At 50.4% G+C, this 19,590-nt stretch overlaps 1 protein-coding gene and 1 pseudogene across 1 annotated transcript; both read right to left on the reverse strand.

The window, feature by feature from the left end:
- Window positions 1-4,047: 4,047 nt before the first annotated feature.
- On the reverse strand, window positions 4,048-7,593 carry TUBB4A (tubulin beta 4A class IVa). The gene is made up of 4 exons (XM_090289494.1): window positions 7,413-7,593; window positions 6,763-6,871; window positions 6,536-6,646; window positions 4,048-5,682 (listed from the first exon to the last, which is right to left on the reverse strand). The coding sequence occupies exons 1-4, from the start codon at window positions 7,467-7,469 to the stop codon at window positions 4,625-4,627; spliced, it is 1,335 nt and encodes a 444-aa protein (XP_090145620.1). The 5' UTR covers window positions 7,470-7,593; the 3' UTR covers window positions 4,048-4,624.
- A 3,956-nt stretch (window positions 7,594-11,549) lies between these two features.
- Window positions 11,550-18,844, reverse strand: LOC149999766 (phospholipid phosphatase 3-like; annotated as a pseudogene).
- Between the last annotated feature and the right edge of the window lie 746 nt (window positions 18,845-19,590).

Raw genomic sequence — 19,590 nt, forward strand, 5'->3', positions numbered from 1 at the left:
AGTTCCAGAAAGAAGCAACTGACAGACGGACACACGTGCAGAGATCACAGCTGTCAATACAAACAAGGTAACAGAGAAATAGACCCAGATGACAGACAGAAATGCATGGAGCACAGGCATAGCTAGAGCAGTAACAAATGGACAGACACAGTCAGGGTCAGCCACAAGTCAGATTCACAGCCAGACATAGTTACATGCATGGGAAGAGACACAATTGGACATACCCAAGCAGAGCTGCAGACTCAGAAAGAGACAGATACACAGACATACAGATGTCATGTTGAAATGCAAGGATCCATAGACACACTTGCAGGCCTGAATCAAACTTTTGATATATTCTATTATTACAAAAGATAGGTCAAGTAAGTGGTTAAAAGAATGGTTTTGGCATCAGAGAGATCTGGGTTCAAGACCTGATTCAGTTCTTTAGTGTCTGTGTGACCTTAGGTAAGTCGTTTGATCTCTCTGTGTTAGTTACTATTGCTGTGTATCAAATATCCCTACGTTAGTGGTTTAAAAGAACACAATTTATGATCTGGCAGTTTCTGTGGGGTCCCAGGACTCTGGGCACAGTTTAGCTGAGTCCTCTACTGCAGGGTGTCTCAGCTACAATCAGGTGTGTCTCCTGGGCTGTGGCCTCATCTGAAGGCTTGAGTGGAGAAGGAGTTCTTTTAAAGTCACTGTGTGACTGCTGGCAGGATTTAGTTCATTGTGGATTGTTGGACTGAGGGCCTCAGTTTCTAACTGGCTGTTGTTGGCCAGAGGCTGCCCTCAGTTCCTGGCCATGTAAATCTTCCCAACATGCTGCTTGCTCTACCAACTCCAGCAAGCTGAGAAGGCAATGGAGTTCATCAAGACAGAAGTCCCAGCCTTTTGTAATCCAATCTTAGAAGTGACATTTCATCACCTTTGCCATAACTGGTTGGTTAGAAACCCTTGCCAGGTCCAGCTTCCAGCTCATGCTCGAGGAGAAATCACACAAGAGCATGAATGGGGGAAATGGGGATCATTGGGATCATCTTAGAAGCCACCCCCACACTCTCTGTGTCTTCATTTTCTCACATTAGTATGAGGAAAACAAAACTCTTACCTCCCAGTATGGCATGGTCACTCATTCACTTGCCCGTCCATTCAACAAATAATTACTAAGGGGTTGTGTTGCATCAAACTGATCTAGGCATGTGGTGACCAAGGTAGATGAGATTCCTGTGCTTATGAATCTTACATCCCAGTGGGGAGGTAAGGAGACAGATAAAAGAAACAAGTATATAAATAGATAAGTAATGGAGAACTACTGGGTGCTAATTCAGAATTGCCAGGGATGCTCCTCAAATGAGGTATCATTTGAGCTGAAACCTGTAGGTGAAAAGGGGCTAGCCATTCACACACTTGGGGAAAAGAAACAGCATTTGCAAAGGCCCTGAAGTTGAATCAAGCTTGATATGATTGAACAGATGACAAAGGCCACTGTAGTTTCAGTTTAATGAGCAAGAGGGAGGGTGGTGGGGATGTAGTCAGCAGGGGGTGAAGACCAAGGTGAGAAGTTGGGTTTTGATCTGAGTGAGATGGGGAGTCATGAGACAGTTTTGAGCAGAGAAGGGACGTGTTCTTATTTGCATATAATAGCTTCTCTCTGGCTGTTGTGGAAGGAGGACACACTACAGGGGGCAGGGGTGACAGCAGGGAGCTCAGGAGAGTGATTGAGTGGGTTGTCTGGGTGAACAATAATGGTGACTTAGATCAGAGTATAGACAGTGGAAAGAAGAGGTCAGATTCAGGGTACATTTTGAAGACAAAGACAACTGGATTCAACAAAAGGTAGAAAGAGGGTGCTCGGTGTAGGAAACAATGAATCATGGCCAACTCCTAGTTTGGGAGCTTAGCAACAGAATGGTACCATTTATTGGGGAAAGGAATGTTTTAGGGGCAGACCAGGGAGCTCTTTTGTGGCTCATTAGGTCTGAGATGTTGAAGACAGCTAAGTTCACTGCCTAGTCTATCATCTGCTCTACCACCCAGTGCTGTGCTAGGCCTGCTCAGGTGAGGGTTGCTGTGGGCTGGATATCCAGGTTGCCTTTCTCACACTTCTGCCTTCTTACAGCAGTAGGACCCAGTTAAGGGGTTGGGGCCTCAGTGTGGGTCTAATGGTCCAGCATAGAGTATGGTGAGGAGTTGATTGACTCTCAGCATCCCTTCCTTTCTCTTCCTCTCCCTCCTGGTTTGCCTTTCTTTGTACTACAGAAGCTGGGAAAAACTACATTTACTGGACTGCTTTGCAGCTCTGGTTTTGGAGGCAGAACTGATCCTACTAATTAGAAATGCTTGAGAGATTTGGCAGATGGAAATGAGGTAGATTCCCCTTCTCTCCGTGTGTGTCTGTGTGTGTGTGTGTGTGTATGAATTCTGCTGGATATTTATTTCAATTAATTTTATTTTATATTCATTTTAGTTAATTTTCATTCAGCTATGTGGGTCTTGGGAGATGTTCTTAAACTTAATAGTTCTGATGGCAGCCTGCTGACTCTCCACCTTTCTCACTAAGCAGAGGAAGCAGTTCTCTTGTGGTCAGCTTTGTGCTGTTCCAGCCTATTTCAGGGCTACTCAAAATGTGGTCTCATAGGCAACATCATCAATATCACCTGTGAACTTGTTAAAAATGCAAGGTCTTGGGCCCCATCCCCCAGACCTGCTGAATCAGAAATTCTAGAGTTCAGCCTAGGAATCTATGTGCTAGCAAAGTGCTCCTGGTGATTCTTTTGCACACTGAAGTTCAAGAGGCATTTGCTTAGAGCCTACTCTCTCAGCCCCTTGAATGGTGTTAACAGCCTCTAAATCCTTGCATTAAATCCCTTTCTGCTTTATATGCCTAGAATGGTCCCTACACTAATCTCTAGGTGATAAAGTGAAATCACAGTCTAGACTGTCAGGCTTTGAACCCCAGCTCACTGCTTCACAGTCATGGGACCAACCTGTAATTTCCAAAGATAATCACAGTGATATCTCCCACCCACATGCTCTAATGGAATCTTGCCTCTCTACACTCCAAAGGTGGAGTCTATCTCACCTGCTTGAGTCTGGACATGACTTTGTGATGGCCTCGATTAGGAGTCTAGAGGACACCAAGTAAGTGCCTTTTGAAGCTAGGCAAGAGAAGTGCAATGCATTTTGCTTGCTCTCCTGGGATGTTTGCTTTTGGGGAACTCAACCACCAAGCTGTGAGGAAGCCCAAGCAGACTATGGAGAGGTACTGATGCCCTCCTTCTACCTGCCTCTGCTGTGTCCCCAGACGACAGTTGGCATCAACTTGGCAGCCATGTGAGTGAGCCACCTTGAAAGTAAATCCCTCAGCTTCCAGTTGAGATTCTCTATCTGATGCCATTGGGAGCAGACACAAGTTGCCCTGCCAAGCCCTGCCCAAATTACAGATTTGGGAACAAAATAAAGAAAAAACTGTTGTTTAAAGCCCCTAAACTTTTGGGGGTAGTTACACAGGAAAAGCTAACTTTGTCTCTAAAGCTTGGTTGGAAAAAAGACAAAAGCTGAGACCTTAAAGGGTTGGTGTGAAGATTACATGAGATGAGGCAGGTCACGAAAGTGCTCCATCCATGTTAGTGACTGTTATTTGACAGAACTGTTCCTTGGATGCTAGCTCCAGGCTGCTATCTCCCCAGCACTCTTCCCTAGAGATCTCTCTCTTTGCTTCCCATACTTGCTGGATGCCCCACAGACAATGGTAGCAGCTCCATCACCAAGCATTCCTTGTGCCAGGCAATGTGCCCACAAGATCTCGAACTCTCACAGGCATTCCTGGGGTGGGTGTGTGGGGATCATGGGGGGAAATATAAGATCCCATTTTAAAGGTGAGCAAATCAAGGACTGGAGAGGGCAAATGCCTTACTCAACACCACACAATTAGTGACATAGCCTGGTCTGTCTGACTCCAGAATTTCTACCTCCTACTCCTACCCCAGACTAGATGTCCCTTCAGAGCCCACCTTTATCCTGTTGGCCTTCCCACAGGGAGATGGAAAAGGCACTCAGCAGAAGCATGGCAGGACAATTTATTTATTGAGGGTGAGGCAGAGGGGAGGAGGTGGGGAGGGTTGGGGGCACAGCATCTCTTGTCCACATGATCCAAGGTTCTTCTCCTCCTGCAGCAGCCCCTCACCATCCCTGGAAAGCCAAGGTCAGTTGGAGCTGAGAGGACTGAGTTCAGGGATGAAGTAGGGTGCTTACAGGAGCCAGAGAAAAGGCAAGGTCAGAGAGTAGGTGGGCTTGAGGGGTCAAAGGTGAGGCAAGGTTGGAAGTGAAGGGATGCTTGGTGGGAGGGGAGTCAAAAGTAAACTGGGGCTTCTTGTTCTGGGAGTGTACTGGATTCATGGGAAATGTCAAAGGTGAAGGAGAGGTTGGGGTGAAACAGGGTTCATGGAGTTGAATGTAGGGCGAAGTGGGGCTCAAGGGTCAGCAGTCAGCTGAGGTCAGGGGTGGAGTGAAAGTTGTAGGGTCAGAGGTGAGCCAGACTTAGAGGTGATGCCAGGTTCTCAGGGCCCAAGAGGGGTTCTGAGGGGTCAAAAGTAAGGAGCCTAGCAGGGGTGGGGGCAGGCATGAAGTAAATGAGGTGGTCCTAAGCCACCTCCTCTTCAGCCTCTTCTTCAAACTCGCCCTCCTCAGCTGTGGCATCCTGGTATTGCTGGTACTCGGACACCAGGTCGTTCATGTTGCTCTCGGCCTCAGTGAACTCCATCTCATCCATGCCCTCACCTGTGTACCAGTGCAGGAAGGCCTTGCGCCGGAACATGGCTGTGAACTGCTCTGAGATGCGCTTGAACAGCTCCTGGATGGCTGTGCTGTTGCCGATAAAGGTGGCGGCCATCTTTAGGCCACGGGGTGGGATGTCGCACACTGCTGTCTTCACATTGTTGGGGATCCACTCTACGAAGTAGCTGCTGTTCTTGCTTTGCACGCTCAGCATCTGCTCGTCCACCTCCTTCATGGACATGCGGCCCCGGAACACAGCTGCCACAGTCAGGTAGCGGCCATGGCGAGGGTCGCAGGCAGCCATCATGTTCTTGGCATCAAACATTTGCTGGGTGAGCTCTGGCACCGTTAGGGCCCGATACTGCTGGCTGCCCCGGCTGGTCAGTGGGGCAAAGCCGGGCATGAAGAAGTGCAGGCGTGGGAAGGGCACCATGTTCACGGCCAGCTTGCGCAGGTCAGCATTGAGCTGGCCCGGGAAACGCAGGCATGTGGTGACCCCACTCATGGTGGCGGACACCAGGTGGTTGAGATCCCCATAGGTTGGCGTGGTCAGCTTGAGTGTGCGGAAGCAGATGTCATAGAGGGCCTCATTGTCAATGCAGTAGGTCTCGTCGGTGTTCTCCACCAGCTGGTGCACAGAAAGCGTGGCGTTGTAGGGCTCCACCACAGTGTCTGACACCTTGGGCGAAGGCACCACACTGAAGGTGTTCATGATCCTGTCGGGAAACTCCTCCCGGATCTTGCTGATGAGCAGCGTGCCCATCCCGGATCCTGTGCCTCCGCCCAGCGAGTGGGTCAGCTGGAAGCCCTGCAGGCAGTCACAGCTCTCAGCCTCCTTCCGGACCACATCCAGAACGGCATCTACCAGCTCTGCACCCTCTGTGTAGTGGCCCTTGGCCCAGTTGTTGCCAGCTCCAGACTGGCCTGAAGAGGGAAGGGAAGGGTACACACAGGCAGTTATGGGAAGAGCCCAGTCAGCTCCTTCCAGCCATCCTAGCAGCTGAATAATAATAACAAAATTATCATATATGATATAATTTTGTTATTATTATTAATTGTTCTGCTTCCATCCTTGCCCCCCTCCAGCTGTTCTCTCTGCTTTGTTCATTTTTCCTGACTTCAATGCCCTAATCATCTTTTAGGCTGGGACATTAATAATAATAATGATAATGAAAACAACAACAAATGCTTCTTTACCTTTTCCTCTGTGATAGGCATTGGTCTAAATTCTTTACACATTTTAATGGCTTTAAGCCTCACAACCCTGTGAAGTAGATTTTTTTATAATCCCTATTTTAAAGACGAAGAGACAGGTACAGAGAGACTGAGGAGCCAGCCCAATGTCACCCAGATGACTGGATCAGTGCCTGAGCTTTACTTATTTATATTGTCATCCCACCTCCCTCCACCAGGATGTCAGCTCCAGGGGAGAAGAGAGCTTTGTCTGTTTTGCTCTCAACTTTATCACCAGGTGATACCATAGGGCCTGGCATGAAGTAGGTGCTCAATAATTTGTAGAATGCATGAAGTAGCAGAGCTGGGATGTGTGTGCAAAAAGCCTTCCTTACCCATCCACCCCCACTTCCACCCCCCACCCCTGTATCAGATGTCTCCCCTGGACTCCCACAGTGGCCTGCATGTTGTCATCACAGCCCTGACTGCCATGGCCGCCTCCCTCACTGGGCTGTGGGGCCCATGGTGGAGATTTTTCACCAAGCATTTAGAAGTAAAAGGAATAGGGGGACTTCCCTGTTTGTGCTCCATGCCCCGGACTCACCAAACACAAAGTTGTCAGGCCGAAAGATTTGGCCAAAGGGGCCAGAGCGAACTGAGTCCATGGTGCCTGGCTCCAGGTCCACCAGCACGGCTCTGGGTACATAATTTCCTCCTGCAGGGAAGCAGATGGAGGTCAGCTGGGATGAGTGCCAGGAACTAGCATGCATTCTCCTCCCTGCCCCTCCCCGCCACTATTCTTCAAGGTGCCAAGGTGCTCCTCCACCCTACCTGTGGCCTCATTGTAGTATACGTTGATTCTCTCCAGCTGCAGGTCACTGTCCCCATGATATGTGCCCGTGGGGTCGATGCCATGCTCATCACTGATCACCTCCCAGAACTAAAGGGGTAGTGGTCGTGGTGGTAAGAACCAAAAGTGGGAGAGGGGATCCAGGACTGCCCTGACCGCCATCTTCCCAGCTCAGGACCCCCAACCACCTCCCTGGCTGCCCCCTGTCTCCCAGCAAGTTGAACGGGGGACCTAGAGGCATGGTGGGGAGGCAGGGCTGAAACGGCAAGAAGGAAGAGGTGGGGGCGGGGTGAAGCCATCACCACGCCAGCCTAGAATGCTGGGGTCAATCAGTGCACTCCGGCTGCAGCCGCGGCGGGGAAACGCTGGGACTCTTGGTTCCTGTGCAGGCGACAGTGGGCCAGCTGAGAAGCCAGCTGTGGCCAGCAGAGAGAAGGCTGGGCCCCACCCCATATCGGCCTCTTTGTTCCCAGCCTGGCCCTGCCCCTGCGCCCCCTCCCCCATTGTCCTAGGGGTGCTGGTCTCCTGTGGACCCGTCTGCCAAAGGGCCCAAGGTAGGGGAGCTCCGCGGAGTTCAAGGACCCAGCTCTGCTCTTCTCTGCCGCCTCCCGGGGCCCGGTCCCTCGCGCACCTTGGCCCCGATCTGGTTGCCGCACTGGCCGGCCTGCAGGTGCACGATCTCGCGCATGGCAGTGGCGCTGGTGGTAAACACAGCGGCGGTGGCGGTGATGCTGGGAGCTGTGGTGGTGAGGCGGGAGGTGGACGCGGTGGTGGTGGTGGCAGCGACGACGAAGCACGGTCCCTGCGCTCCCCCCTCCCCCGGGTGCCTCTATAAGAGAAGACCGGGCTCGCGTCACGGTCTGTCACCGGCCCGCTCCACCCCCTGGTCCCGCCCAGGACAGAGGGGGCGGGGGTGGAGGAAGCTGCTTGTCCAGCGACCCGCCCCTGGCAGTGGTGGCAGACCGGTCAGGCGCTATCTGTACCATCTACTCCCACCCCTCTCCGCCCCAGCCAGGGCTGGCGACCTGGGTTTTGCAGAGGTTGGGCGGGGGAAGGGAGACGCCAGGTAAACAAGCAGCCGGGAGATCCTGCTTCCCACCAACACACCCCACCCTGGCCCGGCAGGCCCTGCCTCAGTTTGTCTGTCTGCAGCCTTCCTCCCCATTCCATTTCTGTACCATTCGCCAGAACCCTTGTTCATTACTGGGAGGGCTCCTAGAGGGGTCAATCTTGGGGCTCCGGATTTGCGATTTATTTTGGGGGAGGGGGAGAACGGTCGGTTCCAAGAGGACTTGTCTTGAAGCTACGCAGTCAGTAAAACCACGATGTTTCTTCCGTGTTTTACTGGGGTTGCTTGTGGAAGCTGATGGAGGCTTGAGGGGTCCCTGCGTTCCCCCTGGACACTTCGTTCGGGCTTTGGGTTTGTAGCAGGCAGGGTCACCCCAGCCTTGTCTGGGGTGGAACATCAAAGAGGAAGACTTATAGCTGCGTTTCACATTGGGACACGATATAGTGAGCTTTGGGGGACTGCCTTGCTTTATCCAGACTGGCACCTTTCTGCTCCAGTGTTATAATTTATTACAAGCTATTACCCTACCTTTCACATTTCTCGTTGGCCCTATGACCTTGTGTGGCCAGGTTTGAGTCTCTGTGGCTGAATTTTCTCATCTGCAAGATAGGCAGTCAGGAATGCCCAATCCCCAGTCTGGTTGGGAAGGTCGGATGAGATGACCCAGTGAGCAAGATGGCCTCAGTCTCCCCTCAGACAGAGTAAACAATAAACTGTAGCTCTCAGTATTACAATTACTATCAGGGGCTGGACAAAACTTCCTGTGCTGCCCCTTGCGTGAAGGTTAGACCCTTTTTTGATGGCAGCTTCCAGCTCTGTCGTCCCAGGAGCCTCCTCACCTCCCAGGGCTTCCGGCTACTGTGGGGTGGTAGGCAGCTGAGTCAGCGACTTCAGCTCTTTGGCTGGTACTTCACATGCACCAGCAGCCTTTAGTTTTAACCAGTGGTTTTCAGTTGGGGGCAATTCCGCCCTCCAGGGGACATAGCACTATCTGGATACATTTTTTATTATCATGCCTGGATGGTGGTTGTGTGTGTGCTACTGGCATCTACGGGGTGGATGGGGTGAAAGATCCACATCGCACAAGATAGTCTCTCTCCTCCCCTCACCAAAGACTTAACTGGCCCCAGATGTCAATACTGCTGAGAATCCCTGTGTTAATTCACTGGGAGAAACAATTGAGCTAGACCCCTAGCTCAGATTGGACTCCAGAATAAATTCCTGTTAGATCATATGGTATAAACCAGGGTGACCCCCCAGCAACTGTGAGTCACCTTCTCTCTCCATTCCATTTAAATATATGCAGCATCCTAGTGAGACAGATTAGTTAGCCAGGCCAAGTGGAGTATGGAGACAGTTTGTTAAGTGGCCAAGCAGTTTACAGCCACCTCGTCGTCGGCAGCCGTCCGTCTCGAGAGACGATGGTGTAGCTTCTTAAGAGTCTATCTGCACCGCCGAGAATGGTTGTGCAGTCTGACTCGGGAGTGACACGGTATCTGTCTCCTCCCGTGTTGAATCGACATCTTACGATGATGCTGGAGTGTCCTCTCCAGTGAAGCTGAAGCTACAGAGCCTCAAGAGACAATGGTGTAGCTTCTTAAGAGTCTATCTGCACCGCCGAGAATGGCTGTGCAGTCCGACTCGGGAGTGACACGGTATCTGTCTCCTCCCGTGTTGAATCGACATCTTGCGATGACGCTGGAGTGTCCTCTCCAGTGAAGCTGAAGCTACAGAGCCTGGGCAGGGTGATATGGAGGGTCTGCTGTTGCCCATGCAGCAGACCCCCCCTCTCTTCGCAGCTGAAGGATCCAAGGGAAAGACGGAGTCAATACAGCTTGGCTTCAGGTGCGCCGCCACCTAGTAAATTGCAAAATCCTAGCTTCCCTAACCAAGGACATTTAAGGGAAAATGGTTAAGCAAAACAAAAACAAAATCTACTCACAGACACAGACAACAGTATGGTAATTACCAGAGGGAAAGGGGAGAGGTAGAAGAGGGTATAGGGGGATGGATAAATGGTGATGGAAAGAGACTTGACTTGGAGTGGCAACCACACAATACAATATACAAACAATGCATTATAGAATTGTGCACCTGAAACCTATGTAAGTTTATTAAACAATGTCACCCCAATAAATTCAATAAAAAAGAAAAAAGAAAAAAAAGAGTAAATGATTTACACTTCTCTCCAACCAGAAGGTAAACAGCGTAAAATCCAGTTAGTGCCGTTTGTGCTAACCACACCCAAGGATGGATGAAGTCAGGGAATGAATCTCATTTTGGTATTCTTTGAGACTCTCCTCTAACATTTCCACCTTTATAAAACAGATAAGAACCCTCAAAACAAAGACCCAGGGCAGGTTTTCTCTGGAGCATGCCCATGCCTTTCTTCCCTGACAGGCACGCATCTCCTAAACTTTAAGGGTCCCCACGAGACTTGCAACCTGGGGAGCAGAGGGCAGCAGCAGCTTGTCCTTGGCTAACAGTCTGAACCTGTCTTCAAGGCCCGCATTTTCACGGACTTTCCAGTGAGCTCACTTCTTTCCTATAACATTTCTAGGGAGCCAAAGCAGAGCACTGCCTCATCTCTCTCCAGTTTTAATAAATGAACTTTCAAAATCACCTGGACTTGTGTTGTAAAATCTTTCCTACCTGAAGTCAAGAACCCACACGTTTCAGTCCGGCCTGAGGCAGACCTGCTGTGGGCCTGGTCCCTTTCTTGTAACACTAGAACCACAGTAGTCAGATGGTTATGGAATGTAGAGTTCCATGAGGAGGGGGGTGTCAATGGAACCCCCTACCCTAGGAATTCTCAGCTGGAGTTGTTTTGCCCCCACTATGGGACCAGACCTGTCCATTTTTGGTCATTACACATTGATTGGAGTTGCTACTGGCATCAGGTGGGTGGAGGCCAGGGGTGCTGCTCAACAGCCTTACAGTGCATAGGATGGCTCCTGCAGCCAAGAGTTATTCAACCCCAAACGTCAATGTTAATAGCGCTGAGACAGAGAAACCCTAATATTGATAGACTTTTGAGGTTGTCACCCAATGTAATTCTTAGAATTGATCCCTGAGACATGACACCCAGTCTGAAATAGGTCTACCAATTCATGTTAATATGCATCAACATTTCATAAATGCTCTGTTGGCATTTCTTAATTTTTTAATATATTATGAGTCATAAAAACAGGTTTCGTGTGTCACCCCACCAGGGCAGGGCCAATTTGGGGTATGGTCTGACTTCCAGAGGGACAGAGCTTCCTGAATCACCTCACCTGAAGGGGCTAGCTCCCTGGAGAGTACAGGCCCTGCAGGGGGTGCCCTCTACCTTTCTCTGCATCAAAGCACAACTTGGGCTCCCTGACAGATCTCAGTGTGGGGGGTGGGGATCCAGCAGGAGGGTAAGGGGGAAAAGATTGGAGAGCAGGGGGCAGGTGGCTTTCTAGCCACCTGCTGGGACGGCATTGCTGGAGATGTAAAAAGACCAGAGTATTAGAAAACCTACAAGGATAACATGGGGAGGGGTTGAGGGTGAGCTGATGCCATCTGCACCCCATGGCTGCCGCCACCCCAGTCTGGCCTCTCATTCTTGGAGGTGAAGAGTGCCAGGTATACCCATGGCTCCCCAGCAAGCAGACCCTCCCTGGCACCCATGCATCCCATGGCATTACCTGCCACCCAGAAAGCCATCAAGGCTCCTTACAGGAATCTGAAGACCATATCATAGGGGTGGTGCAAATAGTCCAAGATCCAGTTGTAGCCAGTGAACAGAGCCAGGGAGAAGAAAAGGAGCTGGATGGTGGGCCATAAGAGTAGGGTCTTCCATCCCCAGAAGCCAGCCTGCACATAGAGCTGGAGAGGAGGGCAGGCACCTTGAAGCCCCAGGAGTGGACATCTGTCTCATTCACCCTGGGGCTGCAGTTATGCACCCCTCTGCCTATCTGATCCTGGGCGGCCATGGTGTAAGGCAGGACATTCATCTTGCCAATTTTGTATGGAAATGGATTTCAGCATCTAAAGAAGGTATTGGCTGTGGCCCCTGACACCATAATTGTAAGAACTTTATGTTGGATGATTTCCCAAGCAGTTGGGTGAGCCCCTGTAGGTAGGCCCCTGTTATGGCCTAGAACTCCCACCTCCTGCCAGCACCAGATCTTCAATCTACCTAGGCCAGGCTCAGCAGGGAGTCCTTAAAGAGCAGGGGTTGGGCTCCTGATTTTGAAATGAAAAACAGAAAAAAATTATTTTTTAATTCAATTTATTGGGGTTACATTGGTTAATAAAATTATATGGGTTTCAAGTGTACAGTTCTATAATACATCATTTATAAATTAAAAAATACATTTAATAATAACAGGTTAATTTTACTTCCTTGACACTAGCAAGGAAGAATGAGAAAGTGGCTGTTGTGTGTGTCTGGGAAAAATTAGGTATGGGGACTTGAAGAATACTCAAGGCATAGGAATTCAGGGAGACCCAGTACGTTCTCAAAAACTTGACTGCCCTTTCTTTACAAGATCCGCAAACTCGGGGAAAGGCCTGCCTCCTCTCTGCCCTGTAGAGGGCCACACTGCTATACAACCTGTGTACCTTGAGGCATTGCTGACACACACCCCAGCCACCAATCCACCCTGGAGGACAGAGAGCCTGTTTTGCCTATTGTTAAAGATAATAGTCACATTTAGGCCAGATCCTATTCTAAGTACATTGAGTGTATCAGCTTCTTTATGTTTTAACTTATGAAACCATAACCCTAGGAAGCAGGTGCTGTTTATATGCCCATTTTACAGATGCAAAAATGAAGGCCTGAGGAGGAGTATGAGTGTCTCATGCAGTGTCACACACAGTTGAGGCTGGGATAGAAACCTTACATTTCAGCTTCAAAGACGCTGATCTTTTATCACAACAGAAGCTGTAGTTACTTTGTTACTTGGTCTTTTAAATAAGTTACTGTGTTACTTGTCAGGAAGAAGTGTTGCTGGGTCACTGGTGTGAAAAAACATCCGTGTGAGTGTCACATGCTCCATGGCCAAGCCTCTGTCTGTGTCATTGTATCTGTCCAACATGTTGTGCGGATGCTCGGAGCTGGCTCCCATGTGTGTGATCCAATTCTACCAGTGGAATCTAAGCTCTCTTTGTCCACTGGGTGCATGGGTCATCGGCTCCTTCCCAGAGGGTTTCCTTCTCCCCAGCTTCTCTGGCCACCTCACTACCCAGACTTCAGACCTACACCTCGGTTGGATCTGATTTCCCTACCCCCTGCTCCTGGCAGAACCCATTCCTGGCCATGGACTAGCCTGGCACAGGCCGTCTCCAGCTGCAGGGAAGAGGAGACTTCTGGAAGTTGTCATTGTGGGACAGGGACACTGAATGAGCCTTAAGAGAGGATAGGCCCACCCCATGCTTGCCCTCCCAGCTCCAGGGGACCCACACAAGCTCTATGGAAGCCGTGCCTGGCACTGCTGGCTCCAAGCATGGGGTGGAGTGGGGCAGGGGACAATGGAGCATTCTCTGACCTTGACGGGTGTGTGGCCTGCCTCCCACCAACACTTGCCATCTGATGCACCATGGCGTACACCCTGAAAGAGGCATGCTCAGAATAGAAGGGTTTTCTGGGAGATGGGCAGGGGGAGGACTAACATCAGCTGCAGTTGGGGTGAGGAGTGGATGCTTCCTGGGTTCTTCTCCCCAGCTGCCCACTTGCCTGGCATTGAGGACGTCTTCAGGGTGTCTGGTGCAAGTGTAATTGGTGATATAGTCACTCTTGCAGTTAAAGAAGGCCCAGTCAGGTAGGCCCACAGCCAGGAAGTGGGGCCTTGGTTACCTGTGGTCATCTTGGCGATGTTGGTCAGGGAGCAGCTGGCCATGCCACCAAGCACAAAGGCTCCCATTTGCTTGTAGATCATGGCCTTGTAGGTGCTGCTCTTGAAAGCTGGTGAGCTCGGCCACAAGCCTTGGACTCTGATCATCTCTCCCAACCTGATCTGCAGGGTGAGAGTGGAGTGGGGAGGAATCACTTCTGAGGTGGGGAGGTGGGGGGGAGGGTAGGGAGCAATAAGAATAGAAAATCCCCAACTCTTTTTCTCAGCTAGGTCGCATTTCCCTCTTCACATTGAAAGGAGGTTGTGGTTTCCCATTAAAGAAGGTGCAAGGGCGGGCTTTTCATTTCATCTTACACACAGCACAGTGAGGCCTTCTCTCACCCGTATGCTGGGAAAGAGCAAGATTCCCTATTTTACAAGGCAAGGAGCATGACTTCCCATTTCACCAAGAAAAGAGGTGGGACATCCCCCTATTTTTTCAATCATTGGCAGGAGTTCCATATTTGAAAGGGGCAGGACTTCCTGTTACACTAGGAATAGGGATGGGATGGCACCTGGTTTATGTCATATGTGAGCAGGATTTCCTGTTCTTTATCTGAAAGGGGTGGAATTTCCTATTATATCAGGAAAAGGGGTGGTTGGACATCTTCTTAGTTTATGTCAGTCATAGGCAGGGTTTTCTGTCACATGTCTAAAAGGGGTGGGGCTTCCTGTTATACCAGGAGAAAAGGATAGACTTCCTCCTGAATGCCTGAAAATGGTGGGACTTCCCTTTTTACCAGAAGAAAGAGGCAGAATGTTCCCTCTGTGTTTGAAAGGGGGATATTTCCCAACTTGTCAAAACAGGTCAGGACTGCTTCCTGCTTTATGCATATAAGGAATGGGGCTTCCTTCTTCACTGGGGGATGGGGGTGAACTCTTCTTGTTCCATGCCTAAGGCAGAGAGGCTGGCATTTCCTCTATTCTATGTCAGCAAGCCTTACCTTTTCCTCAAGGAAAAAATTTTTTTCTATGCCAATGAGCAGCAAAATTTCCCATTTCATTAGGTAAAGAGGTGGTACTTCTTCCTGCCTTAGGCCTGTAATGGCTGAGGCTTCTCACTTTGTCAGAAAAAGGGCTGAAGCTTGCCTGTGGCACATCACTGCATGGAGTGAGTGTGGCCAGCTCCTTACCATGAAGATGGACATGAAGGAGGCCACATGAAGAAGAGTGCTGAGTTCTCAACAATGTAATGAGCCACCAGGGAGTATTTGATGGTGGTGTCATCACAAAAGAAGCCTCGGATGTGGGGTACTAGCAGACCCCTCTCAGCATGGTGGGGGTGCTGACTGCAAAGGGGCGGGGAAGACCCTATTCATGGACCAGTCACCTAAGGCTTACTACTCCCCTTAGGCATTCTGGGCAGTTTATCCTCCCTGTGTCTTCATATCTGGATGTGGTGGGAATGTGGGAAGACTGTGAAGGGAGAATAATCTGGCCAGAAGGCCAGAGGAGGACAGAGTCCCAGGGACACTTTCATGGATGGGGTCCTGTGGATGAGGTAGGTAAGGGGTTAGGATAATGAGGGGACAAGGATGGAAGAGCTCACTCTTATTATATGTGTGTGTCCTGATGTATGCATGTGTGTGGATGATTGTGGCTGTGTCTTTGCATCTGTGAATGTGTATGTGTGCATGTGGAGGTGTTTATGGATATCTATGTCTATGTAACCTGCTACATGAATATATCTCTGAGAATGTATATTCTCTAGTGTGACTATATGAATGTATGTAAATATTCATTTCTTGGTGTATGTGTATTTCTATGTAGCTGTGAATTGGCATGAAACTTCTTGTGTCTTTTTTGGTGTGTACAAGTCTTGATGCCTTTGCATGTATGTGGCCATGTGTTTTTGGAAGTGTGCATATGTGTTGTGTCCTGGCATGTACACCTGTGTGCTTGGCAATGTGCTTGGTGTGTGTACAGATCATGCCTTATGTGTATGTGTTATGTGAATAGGTGTTTGTGGTGCACCTGGGTGAGTATATGTACTCTTTTCTGTGATCTGTGTGTGTGTGTGGATTGTGCATGTGTGTCCATAGATGTGTGGGTTGTGCTGGTGTGTGTGTGATTGTGTTTGAGGTCTGTGTGTGTGTGTTCATGCCTATATCTATAGCTCTGCAGCTGGTTGATCTGGGAGATATTGGTGTAAATGTGTGTGAGCAGGGTCCAGGGTCCCTGACACTGCCATTCTGAAGTCAGGAGGGGCAGGGGTGTCTGTCTCCAGCAGGTGCCAGGCTCTCCATCAGGACCATCCACCCTAAGAGCCTACCTCCAGGCCTGCCACTCCTCTCCTCTCTGCATCCTGTCATTCTGTTGCCTACTGAAGTTTGGTGGAGCTACGCAGTTGGAACCCAGTTCCTGACACCCTCCAACCCCCTTCCTGGGCTAGGAGGGCAAAGCTAGTGTCCAGCCTGGTCTCCCCTCCCCAGGGAGAGGGCTTTAGTCACTAGCTTTGCCCACTGGGGAGCTGAGGGGGCTGGCATATACCAGCCACACATCTAGACCCCAGGAAAATTCAGGCCACACAGATACGTGCACACACAGAGTCTGACATACACAATACAACCATACAGTCTGACCGAGACATAAAGATTTCTATATACACACATAGACACCCAGTGCAACAACATACTCACAATACACATAGACCCATATTGACCCAAACGCACACCCAGCTACACAAATGTCATTGGCTCCACCCCCAACCCAGATGCATGGTCATAGACTCCCATAGACCAAGTGCATGCATGAGTCACCCACAATAAATATACCTCCCCCAAGCCAATACAACACAACACAGAGACCCAAAGAGACACACACACATGGAGTCAAAGATACACTCTACACCCAGACTCCAATATAGACACAGCCAGACCTAGATGTGCACACACACACACAAAATACTCATGCAGAAGCACAAACACGGAATCATACACTCACATGGGTATAAATACAACACAGACTACCCCAGACACACAGACCCAGGCACACAACTCAAAAAGACATACAGCAGGTGTACTGTATTATAGAATTGTATACCTGAAAACAATATAATTTTATTAACCAATTTTACCCTAATAAATTCAATTTAAAAAGACATACAGCAAATAAAATTGTGAAAGAAAAAAATGGTTGAAGGGAGAAGATAAAGTCACAAAACACACACACAAGAAAGAAAGAAAGAAAGAAGAGAAAAAGATCGCACAGATAGTTGCTGACCCCAGCATTAGGACCCAGGAAGACAGGTAAACACACAAAAGTCACTTTTTCGGGGAATCCCTTTCTCTCCCATTTACACAAATACATTGATCCAGACATCCCAGAAATCTGCGATGAACACAAAGATGAGAAGCCCCACACCACAGCTTCAATCTAGCCTTGGATAAAGACCTACAGGTAGACCCCTCCACAGCCTCATGAGTGTCGGGATGTGGGCTCAAAGCTGGTGGGAAGGGGTTCACTGCTCAGCAGTAGACATAACATGTTCAAAGCCACCAACTTCTTGTTGGTGCAGAAGTGTGGCAGCAGATGGGAAGGGAGTGACCTGCGTGGGTCCCCCCCCCCATAGGCACTGCTAACCAGATCACCATCTCAAGCAGGACTAACACCCTATGTGGTAAATTTACCGGTTGAAGGGGAGAAACGGTGTGGGCGTACCCACCCAGACTGGTGTTAGAGCTCTCGTGTCCCGCAGAGTAACAGCGGGAAGAGGCAGGCTGGGGTAGTGAAGACCACCGTGGGCGGAGATAGGGTCCCATTGTAGGGCAGCACTTAGACAGCCTTGCCCTGGCTGGTTTAGCTCAGTGGATTGAGCGTCGGCCTGCGAGCTAAGTGTCGCTGGTTCGATCTTCCAGTCAGGGTACATCAGAGAAGGAAAACTCTGACTCCAAAAAACCTCCGCTGCCTTGCGGCATACCTCTTCAGGGGAAAGGCTAAGGAAGTAAACCCCGACAGAAAATCCGGAGCCGGAGTCCCTAAGGCGGTTTGACGTTGTAGTCAACACCGGCAACTCCTGCGGCGCACCTGAACCCAAGCTGTATCGACTCCGTCTTTCCCTTGGACCCTTCAGCTGCGAAGAGAGGGGGGGTCTGCTGCATGGGCAACAGCAGACCCTCCATATTACCCTGCCCAGGCTCTGTAGCTTCAGCGTCATCGCAAGATGTCGATTCAACACGGGAGGAGACAGATACCATGTCACTCCCGAGTCGGACTGCACAGCCATTCTTGGCGGTGCAGATAGACTCTGAAGAAGCTACACCATCGTCTCTCGAGACGGACGGCTGCCGACGACTTAGACAGCCAAGAGGGATGCGCCTTTCCGTGGAAGAGCAGAGCAGAGAAACTGAGGCCTCTCCTACTCCATTTTCCAGGAACTTGACGATGTTGGGGTACGGTCTTTATAGTGTGAGTGGGGCCTGGAAGAAGATAGGGCGGCACAAAAGGGGAAGGGTCTAAAGTAACAAGACAAAAGTGGTCAGATCCACAGACCGCGAAGTTCCCAGGAAGTTAGACTAGGGATAGGAATGGATTCAGGGGTTGGACTGGAATGAAGACACAGCGCTCTGGAAAGGTGGAATCCAAAAAGGAGCGAGGATTTCAGATAGGAAACATAGAAGGGCGGAGCCTGGGGAGAGGGTGGTGCTAAACGAAGAGAAGTAGAAAAGTGGATGCGGCAGGAGAGCAAGCGAGATCTGAGAAGCTGTTGGCTGGGGAGGTGGGCAGGTCCTAGGGAGAATGACGGGAAGTGGGCGGGACTGGAGAGTGGGCAGGCCTGAAAAGCTAACGGTGGGGAAGCGAGCGGGGCCTAGAGAGAACTGGAAAGTGGATGAGACTGGGAGTGGGTGGGGCCTGGGAGGCTCGTTGCTAGAAGGTAGGTGGAGCCTAAGGAGAGTCACAGGAAAGTGGGAGGGACTGCGAGTCTGATAACGGGAAAATTGGGCGGGGCTTGGAGATGATGTGGTGGCGGGGGAATGGGCGGGGCTTGGGAGACCCGGGTCATCCCTGGAAGGGGCGGGCCCAACTTTTTCAGGGTTCCGCTGTCAGAGTCACGCTGGAGTTGGTGGTAACTCCGTGCTGGGCATTCCACAACTTGGGCGATTCCATGGTGGTCTTTTTCTGGCTGAGAGCCATTGCTGCGCGGGCAGGAATCTTTCCCTCTGAGTCAAAGTGCCCTGCCTCTACCCGCCAGGTCCCCTCGCCATGACTCATTGGTCGGGCGCGGATCAATGGGAATACACCTTTGGTCTCACTCTAACTTCTTGGGACCTAGTTGCAGCATTCGCTGGTCTCCGACGAGGAACTGTGAAGTAGGGGCGTGTGAGGGTCTTCCTTCCTACATTGCTAAACCCGGCTCTGTTTCCGCGCCAAAGACCCTGTCTGATCGGGCTCCCATCTACCATCTCCCCACTTCCCCGTCCCGGACCACTCTCCTTGTTCTGTGGGCTTTGCATTCGAAGCGGAAGACCTAGAAGCGCCTTTTCCTCCTTTCAGCCTAGACCTCGTCTCACCAACTCCGTACATCTCTGGGCTGAGGCGTCTGGTTCACCAGGGGGCGCCCACGGCCTACACTGGGTGCTGCCGCCAAGAAAAGGGACCCAGAGGTTCCTTAAGGAATGAGGGACGGGCTCCCAGAAGAAGAGCCTGGGTCTGCTCTAGGAGGTGGCGGTGTTGGGCAGTTTGAAGGATGGGAGCCTGGGTCTCCACTGGGAAAGAAGCCTGGGTTTCTTTGGTTATGTTCCCTTGTATTTTGTGTCTTTATTTCAAGTGTCTGGATGGTCTCTCCAGGTCTTCCTGCTGTGTCTCTGATTGCCCACCCCAGAGTGTTTTGAGTCTCTCTGAGGCTATGTGTTTGTGGATATGTGTGACTATGGTCGTGG

Source organism: Furipterus horrens, unplaced genomic scaffold, assembly GCF_987537825.1.
Source record: "Furipterus horrens unplaced genomic scaffold, mFurHor1.1.pri manual_scaffold_10, whole genome shotgun sequence".
NCBI classification, from domain to species: domain Eukaryota; kingdom Metazoa; phylum Chordata; class Mammalia; order Chiroptera; family Furipteridae; genus Furipterus; species Furipterus horrens.